This window comes from Triticum urartu, chromosome 6A (genome assembly GCF_056163025.1).
Source record: "Triticum urartu cultivar PI428250 chromosome 6A, HENAU_Tu73, whole genome shotgun sequence".
Classification (NCBI taxonomy): Eukaryota; Viridiplantae; Streptophyta; class Magnoliopsida; order Poales; family Poaceae; genus Triticum; species Triticum urartu.
Genome location: NC_141878.1, coordinates 103,549,101 through 103,558,612, shown reverse-complemented (window position 1 = coordinate 103,558,612; position 9,512 = coordinate 103,549,101). Strand labels below are relative to the sequence as shown.

The following is a 9,512-nucleotide window of genomic DNA, read 5'->3' as shown; positions in this document are numbered from 1 at the left end:
CGTAGAATATGTAGGAACCAATATGAGCATCCAGGTTCCGCTATTGGTTATTGACTGGAGATGAGTCTCGATCATGTCTACATAGTTCTTGAACCCGTAGGGTCCGCACGCTTAACGTTCTGTGACGATTTGTATTATGAGTTATGTGATTTGATGACCAAAGTTTGTTCGGATTCCCGGATGAGATCGGGGACATGACGAGGAGTCTCGAAATGATTGAGACGTAAAGATCGGTATATTGGAAGGCTATATTCGGACATCGGAAAGGTTCCGAGTGATTCGGATATTTTTTGGAGTACCGAAGAGTTATAGGAATTCGTATTAAGCCTTTATGGGCCATACAGGAAAGGAGAGAAAGGCCTCAAGGGTGGCCGCGCCCCTTCCCCATGGACTAGTCCGAATTGGACTAGGGAAAGGGGGCGCCCCCTTCCTTCCTTCTCCTTCTCCCTTCCCTTTTTCCTATTCCATGTGTGGAGTCCTAGTAGGACTCCACACTTTGGGCGCGCCCTATGAGGGTCGGCCTCCTCCTCCCTCCATCCTTTATATACGTGGCCAGGGGGCACCCCCATAGACACACAAGTTGATCATTGATCCCTTAGCTGTGTGCGGTTCCCCCCTCCACCATAATCCACCTCGGTCATATCATCGTAGTGCTTAGGCGAAGCCCTGCGTCGGTAGCTTCATCATCACCGTCATCACGCCGTCGTGCTGACGAAGCTCTCCCTCGACACTCTGCTGGATTAGGAGTTCATGGGACGTCACCGAGCCGAACGTGTGCAGATCACGGAGGTGCCGTACTTTCGGTACTAGGATCGGTCGGATCGTGAAGACGTATGACTACATCAACCACGTTGTCATAACGCTTCCGCTTACGGTCTACGAGGGTACATGGACAACACTCTTCCCCTCTCGCTGCTATGCATCACCATGATAGGTCTTCTGTGTGCGTAGAATTTTTTTGAAATTACTGTGTTCCCCAATAGAAGGGCGGGTTTGGAACCCTAGCCAGATCTGAAGTTTCTCAAACTGCAGCTCAGACGGCCGCATGCTCTCTTTGAATTCCATGAGAATGACAGCGTGCTTGCTGACATGCCACGACGACCCTTCGCACACGCGATCGTGATCACGTTGGGACTCAAACTCTGCAAAAAATATGTTCTCACCCACCGGGCGGAACACCAATCCTCTAGGGTTACCCCAAGCCGGGCGCAAAGCATTGGCGATCGTCTGAGTGTGAAGTAAATTCCGGTGCAAAACCTTGCCTGCGATCGCCCAAATCTGCCTCGAACTATTATCATCGTCATCCAGAATCAGTGGTGTTGCTTCCTCTTCGGTGAGATCTAACATGCCCATGGCTTCCTCCATACACGCCCTTGCTGCTCGGGGCGAGAGAGCACCCTTGTCCCTTGAAGAACTCGACGTCATAGCCATCCGAGCCCGATACAACGCGGCCCACCGAAGCAAACGATCGGCTGCTGCCGTAAGTTCCACGCGAAATCCTAATCGCCTCCTAAGAGAGCTCCTAGTTTTCCGGGAAAAAAGGAGAATGGACCTTGTTTACGTTTAGGTTATGTAACTCATTACTCGACAACACCTCACCAACCATTTCTTCTGTATCATCTACAGTACATCATCCATGACAGCGATCTTCTTCTCCCTCTCATACGGCGACCGTTTTGCGGTGGATTTAACGACTCTTTGTCGGGCCTTGCGGCTTTTGGATCATCTGCTCAGCTCCTCACTGTATCTTGGCACGTGCGGAGCTTTTATCTTCTTCCCACGGCGCCGCCCACATATGAATACGAACACACTCCGCCTTCTACCATCCCTTGCCGGCCGCCCCCGTTAATACTCCCAGCCCCACACCCAAAACGAGAAGAGAACAAACCCACCACCATCCATGAAAAAACGGCCGCCTCCGTTAGCGGACAGTGACTGGTCACCCCTCAAAAAACGCACTTCACGTCCGGATATATCAAATTAGAACCTCAAATCTATATTATTACATGCAACGTGAAACCTAATTTAAGCATAGCTTGTCCGATTCCGCTCCCCGCTCGCCCGGCTCCGCCTTGGCCATGTCCGACGGCCGGCTGCGCTCCTCCAAGTGTTGTTCTGGTCGCCAGCAAGCTAGGGTAGAGCATGGGACACGAGCTGGCTCATGGGACTCAAGGCCCCGCCGTCTCCCATGCCCTACTCTTCCTCATCGGAGACCGGAATCTGAACGGTGCCGGTAGATGTCAGATCATTGATGGATCCGTCCGGGGACAAGCCGCCGATGTCTACCACGATGCGGTTGCGGCGCCCGAACTGATGCGCCATACGGGGCGCCGGAGAATGCGATTCCGCCTCGCCGACATCCTCCGCCGCCTCCCGTGTCCGGTGCCTTGCACAGCGTGCACGCCGTGCCATGGCCTCATGGGACGATGGTGCTTCCCCAATATCGGCGCGTCACCGGAGGGGTTGCGCGTCCGCCAACGTGTTCGGACGCCATACAGACTGCCCGGCCTCTGACGAGGCAGCTACGACCGGCCTAGTACCGGATCCATGCGCCATTTGGGCGGATGCAATGGATTCCTGGCGGATGGAGTCCGAGCGCAGCCGTCCACAGGCCTCCTCCCGGGCACGGTGGAACGCCGCATGGGATGAGCTCGGGGTCGGCGGATCTGGAGGTGAAGGACTTAGATCTGCTGCCCGCCATGCCGGAGACGACCGGAAGGATCCGGAGACGAGCTTGGGTGGCGGAGGGAAGTGGAGTGGCTAGGGTTTGATCCGATGAGCAGATCGGGAGGATTTTATGTGGGGTCGAGTGGGCAAGCGTGGGTCGGGTCCGACGTGGCAGGCGTGCCCGCGCGCCCCCATATCCACCCCATATTTAGGATGGATATGGGATGTCGGTTAGCCCAAATGTTTGAGGACCGTTTGAGAGGCTCGTCTGGGTCAACAAATCGTGACCGGACGGCCCGCCCGAACGGATGAGGGGGTTTAAGAGATTTAGTTGTAAATGCTCTAAGGCACCAGATCACGAAGATCATGCACCGACTGAGCACAGTTAGGAGATTTCTTTACCTAGCTTGTTACTATTGTAATCTTAGCATATCTCAACCATCTCGGTTGTGCCCCCTCTCTCTATTTAATAGAAATGTAAGAGCGTTTAGATCACTAGAGTAGTGTAAAACTCTACTAATCAATACAATCGTCAAGCCATCCCCTTAAACATCTGCATATTCACATCCCTCTGCTCAATGGCGTCCTCGCCGTCGCGGCTGCAAGGTCCGGCTACAGAAGAGATGGTGGGTGCCCCCCGCCCGGGTCGTTGAGATGGTGGAAGGAGGGGCGCTGCATACTCCCGTCGCGGGGCCATCGGGGGCACCCTGGGGCCATGCGGAGTTTGGTTTAGGTAAGGAGCAGGACAGTGTTGAAGATGATGACTTAGATCGGGAGGAGGATGATGACGACGAAGACCAAATAAGGGTTATGTTTTCTATTCATGTTCTTCCATAACCGATTCAATTCAACCAAAAATAATTTCTAGGGACCTTGGCATCTTTTATATTAACAAAACATTTGTGATGTTACGGTCAAAAAGTTACAGGTTTACCATTTTATTGTCAACCAAAAGTTAGACCGTACATCGGAAAAAAGGCTTTCGTCCCGTTTTATAATAAAGCAAACCGCCACAAGCCACATAAAGTTCATACCGGATACAAACGCACTCACACACATATCGACCACACACAAACACACACAACACATCACAACAAAGGTTCTACTGAGGGCACCAGCTCAACAAGCCCAAAATAAAAATAAAAGGTGATAAGACGACCGGACGGCAACGCCTAGTCCGACTCCAGAGGTGGTGGTGGCAGGGGAGACGACAACTGAAGCGCCAAGGTCCTGAGTCCCGCGGAGATAACATCAATTGCGCCTCAGTCTTGGGGCGGCTAAGAGGCTTCCAAAGTTGCAAGAAACCACAAAGTTTGTAGATCGCGTCAGTAGGTTGCCACAAAGGCGGAGTGTCCAATCGACCAAAGCGTCCACGCAAGAGCCCCAATCCCGAGTCACCTAATGTGGCGGGAACTGAAGGCCAGGGGCGGAGCCAGGATTTAGACTTGAGGGGAGCAAAAAACAATATGGTCGCATCAAAAATAGAGCATCAAAATCTTCCCCTTTGTTCTTGTGCCCTAGAAAAATTGGACCAGGCCTAAAACACTACCTAATTCTGAATTATTTACGGCCATTAGTATAATCCCAGTATGAGGTGATGTGATCTGTTGAGGGGGCGAATCATTAGGAGGGGGGAGTCTAGCCCCTGCTCGCCCCTGTCTCCGCCCCTCCTGATGGCCGTGGCATTCAACTCCTAGAAGAGGTCTGGGAAGTTGGAGTGGCACCACCCACCACCCATCACTTCCCGGAAAGCAACTCCAGAGGAATTGTGCCAAGGCACACAAGAAGAATATATGATTAGAGTCTTCTTCTGTGTCGCACAATGGGCAAATACCATCACTAGGGCCGCCGTGTTTTGAGTACCTCCACCCCTGAAGGGACTCGACCGCAAATCCATTGCCAGAGGAAGATGCTAATCTTGAACGGGATTCTAATCGACCAAATCTGGGAGAGGGGCTTCAGGCCAGGAGAGGGAGCGATGGCATGGTAAAGAGATTCGTGGAAAACCTACCACTACTCTCAAGACGCCATGAGACCACATCTGGCTCTAAGCTCGGGGTGTGCAAAGCCACACACACTCGAGTAGCGCCTCCCACGCCGCAAGTTCTGGGGGGGGGGGGGTCGAAGGTGCGCCGAAAAGCGAGGGTCCCTAAGTCAATAAGGACAAAGATATGGGGAGAGATGCGTACGGAGAAAAGCTCCAGGAAACTGGTTTGCAAAGGGCTGGTGTGAATGGCGCGTGTGAACCGGTGGTATGATGTGTGCTTGGAGAAACTGAGATGGAGGGGCCGAGGGGATCTATGGAGTTGGGCAACCAGTCAACCACTAGCCAGTGGAGCTGGCTGTTGCAGGCGGCAATCTGCGGGAGGTGTAAGCCGAGGAGATGAGACGAGACGGTCCTTAAAGATGAGTCGTTTACCGAGGACATGAGAATGGGAAGGGGCGATGGAGTTACTTGGTGGGGATCGGGGAAGTTCCTTTGTATTTTTATTAGTAGAGATATAGTAGTATTAAAGAAAAATGGACGAGTATATTCACTGGTCGGGTTCACTTATAGAATTATATTCATGTCCTATTCATCATTAGTCCAGTTGGGTTCGGACTCTATTCATAGGTATAAATTTATATTCAAATCATATTCATTCAGGTCGGGTATCTATGGGTAAAACTGTCATCTTTAGAGAGGAGTGTGTGCCTTTCCAAAATAAAGTAAAATAAAATATGGAACTCATTAATCGACAGCAGCACCTCACCAACCATTTCTTCCGTATCATCTACATCATCCACGACAGCGATCTTCTTCTCCCTCTCGTACGGCGACCGTTTTGCGGTGGATTTAACGACTCTTTGCCGGGCCTTGCGGCTGCTGGATCACCTGCTCATCTCCTCACCGTATCTTGGCACGCGCGGACTTTTTATCTTCTTCCCACGGCCCCGCCCACATATGAATATGAAGTTATGAACACACTCCGCACTCTACCATCCCTCGCCGGCCGCCTCCGTTAATACTCCCAGTCCCAGTCCCGCACCCAAAGAGAGAAGAGAAGAAACCCACCACCATCCATGAACCCGACGCGCGGCCGCCGCAATGGCGGCAGCTCCTTTCTCCTCGTCACCATACTCGTCGCTGCGGCGGCCGATATCGCGGCCGCGCAGCAGAGCGGCAAGGGGCCGAGCTACTTCGACCCGCAGAACTTCAACCCGTCCATGGCGGTCATAATCGTCGTGCTCGTCACCGCCTTCTTCTTCCTCGGGTTCTTCTCCATCTACATCCGGCGATGCGCGGGCGGGCCGCTCGGCGGGCCCGGCGAGGACCTCGGCGCCAGGCCGGGCGTGGGCGGGATCGCGTTCCTCACCTCGGGCGCCGCGCGGTCGAGGAGGATGAGAGGGCTGGACGCCGCCGCGCTCGAGGCGCTCCCCACCATGGCCTACGCCGACGTCAAGGCGCACAAGGTCGGCAAGGGCGAGCTGGAGTGCGCCGTGTGCCTCAGCGAGTTCGACGACGACGACACGCTCCGCCTCCTCCCCAAGTGCTCGCACGCGTTCCACGCCGACTGCATCGACGCCTGGCTCGCGTCGCACGTCACCTGCCCGGTCTGCCGCGCGAATCTCGTCCCCGGCGCCGACGCCCCCGTGGCATCCGGCGCTGCTGCTGCGTCGGCGACGCCGGAGCGGGACGACGTAGCTGCTACGTTGGCGCCGCAGCCGGCGGAGGAAACGCCCACGGCGCCGCCGGAGCAAGTGACGGTGGTGATCACCGATGCTGCCGAGGAGACGGAGGAGGAGAGGGTCAGGAGGGAGGAGGCGGCCGAGCTGGTGCGTATCGGCAGCGTGAAGCGCGCGCTGCGCAGCAAGTCCGGCCGGAGTCCCGCCGCGCAGTTCCCGCGCTCGCACACCACGGGGCACTCGCTCGCGGCAGCGCCGGCCGAGAGCGCGGAGCGGTACACGCTGAGGCTGCCCGAGCACGTCCTCCGAGAGGTCGTCGCGGCGGGCAAGCTGCGGCGCACGAAGAGCCTCCAAGCGTTTCGGGAGGGCCGCGCCGGCGGGAGCACGCGCCGGGGCAGCAGGAGCGTCCGGCTCGGGCAGTCCGGCCGGTGGCCCGCCATCACCATGTCGTCGTTCTTGGGACTCTCGTTCTCGGCGTGGGGGTCGTCGCGGCGTGGCGAAGCCGAGGCCGCCGGCAAGGGCGGCGCGAAGGTCGCCAGCGACGGCACAGCAGCCGCGGAACAGCAGCAGTGCGACAGCGGGGCGTGCCCACTTCCACTCGGCGGCCGCCGTGTTTGAACTTTGACGCGGTGAAAAGCACGGCAAAGTTTAGGAACACGTCTCTGTCGTCGCCGTTAACCCTCTTTTCGGCGGTGAATTTAGGGCGAAACAAAACCTCTTTTCGGCGGTCAATTCAGGGAAAACTTTGTACAGAAACACCTTTTAGTTAGTCGTCGGTTAAACTCCATTCATTAGGTCCTTGTGTAATTCATTCAAGTGTGTATAGTACTACGTACGTACGTACATTTTTCTCTCCTCTTTTTCTTTGGACAAGCTTTATTTGGCAGGTGGCAGCACGTCTACTTACCCTCTTTCATTTTCATCATAGCTCATAAGTAAGAGGAGCCGTGTAAAATGAGCAAGTAAACCGGCGTGCCATGAGCGTTTCCCTAGTGAGCAGGTCAACAAACTTCATGAATGTAAACAAGGACTAATTAATCATCATCGTTTACCACACGGTCGGTCGGGCTCGAATAGTCGAACCTTTCCTTTTCGGTTTCGCCCGTCAAACAAAAATGTGGACTGAAAATGATCGGTGGTTTGGTGAGCGTGACTTTGATACGGAGGAAGAGATGACCGATGACATCGATCTGACACTAGCAGTGCATCTAGAGGTTCTCGCGAGGGGCTGGTGGGAGCTCACGGAACAGTTGCTCTCACCAAACACCGGAGGCGTCTCCCAAAAGGGTAAAAAGAAAGGATCCGGAACATGTTGCACAAAAGGTTTAAGTCAGCTCATCCATTTCGTCCGTTTTGGTTCGTTGAGACAAAAAACCACGGCCCAACGTCGTACGAACGTAAACATAAAATTTGTCTGTCACGGGTTTATTTGGACGCATTTCTACCGTAAATTTGGATTCGATTTACGTTCACGCAGACACGAGACGGGCGTGCCGTGCTTCCTCTCGGTGTCTGTCTCCGGCCTGCACATCACCCATTTGCCCGACAACCCAGCTCTAGCCGCCATCAACATGGGGTTCTTCAGCAAGCACTGCGGCACGCATGACCACGAGGCCGGTTCCTCATAGGGGCGCCGGCCAACTTCACCATGGCGTCGCGGGCGACACACCAGCGCATGTACATCCCCTTCCATCGTTGCCATTATTTTTTGGAGCATCACGTGTAGGTGTCATGGCCGGACGTCAACTTGTTGTATGGCTGGCACCTCAATCCCGACAAGGTTTCGCTTTCGTGATGCCGCAATTAGACTGCACGCGGACGGCAGAGATCCGCTGCCGCCGTGCTGACCTCCCACCTGAGCTCCGCCGCCACCCAAACTACACAACGGAATCACCGAACTGGGACGCGTGGTTTGCCACCGAGCACGACCTGCGCCGCCGATCAAGATTCAAGGGTGCAACCCGCGGTCCACTGTTGCCGGTGGTGGTGAAGGAGGAGGGCAAGGAGGTGCAGTAGCCATTTGGGGAGTCGGAGCGCAAGAAGATGGCTAGGTGGCCTGGCCATGCGCGGGCACTGGCCAAATCTATGGCCGTCATGGAGGCCAACACGCCCCCACCGCCACCGGCACCAGCACCGCCCACGCTGGAGCCTTCGGCGGAGGAGTCCCGCTTCATTTCATCGACGAGCACCGTGCCCATCTACGTGTCGTGCACACACCCGTTTGGCTTGGTGCGACCGAGAAGGAGGAGCGGCAATTTACAAGGCTGAGATGCGCGCGTTGGCGGCCGAGTGCAAGATGGAGGCCGAGCGGCAGGCAGCGTAGCAGCCGGTCTAGCGGTTGGCAGCGTTGACAGCCTTCCAGACGACTTTCTCATGGATGGAGGTGTCGGTGTATGTCAGCCTGACTGAGGAGGAGGAGGACGCCAACACCGATGCCTAGATCCTCACCCTCTGCCGCCTACTTTTTTTAATGTTTCTATTTAACATTTTAAGTTTTAATTAATGTAAACTGGACTTATGTTGGCTATTTTTTTTTAAATATGTATGTCCGCAAAATGTGTCCTTCCGGGTTGGGCTGACCTATGGACCGGCAGGCAAAAACGAACATTTTTTGTGTCCATCTAGCCAATCCAAATATAATTCGCTTCTGTTTGAGTCGTCGTGTTGTCGTGTTGGAATTAGCCTTATCGCCTTGAGGATAGTAGCTAACCCAAGTTACCTGATGCCCATGTGTCTACGCCTCAGAAACAGCGAGCAAAGAAGAAGCAAAGGATGGAGTGTGAGGATGTCATCGTTCACGATGAAAATATGATATTGGCGAGCTCTAGAGGAGTGCGGCTGGGATCTACTCTCTCCGTCCGGAAAAAATTTATCTGAAAATGGATGAAAGTGTTAGATACATCTATCTAAGGGACAAACTTGGAACAATGAGGGACAAATTTTTTCTGACTTGAGGAGTATGAAAATATTAGTCTGAGACTCACGTGAACTGCAGGAAGACGATTTGTGGCACGTTGGTGTGGCGGCACCAAGATTTCTGGCCGTTCAAATGCTTAGCAATTCAGAAATTGGTTTGGTCTTTGCATGTGCTTTAGTACCTAATTATCTTATATGGGGTCCATGTGAGCAACTTTTGGCAGCTCCACCCATCTCACATCTCATTATGCTGTTTTTATTTT

The 9,512-nt window shown here is 54.2% G+C and overlaps 1 protein-coding gene across 1 annotated transcript; it reads left to right on the top strand.

Annotated features, from left to right (window-relative positions):
- The first annotated feature begins 5,320 nt into the window (after positions 1 to 5,320).
- LOC125513526 (E3 ubiquitin-protein ligase ATL6-like) lies at positions 5,321 to 7,190 on the top strand. Its single transcript, XM_048678657.2, has one exon. The coding sequence runs from the start codon at positions 5,731 to 5,733 to the stop codon at positions 6,949 to 6,951; it is 1,221 nt and encodes a 406-aa protein (XP_048534614.1). The 5' UTR covers positions 5,321 to 5,730; the 3' UTR covers positions 6,952 to 7,190.
- The last annotated feature ends 2,322 nt before the right edge of the window (positions 7,191 to 9,512 follow it).

Excerpts from the sequence above, each read along its gene's own strand:
- LOC125513526 (XM_048678657.2), top strand. The coding sequence starts at position 5,731 with ATGAACCCGACGCGCGGCCGCCGCAATGGCGGCAGCTCCTTTCTCCTC.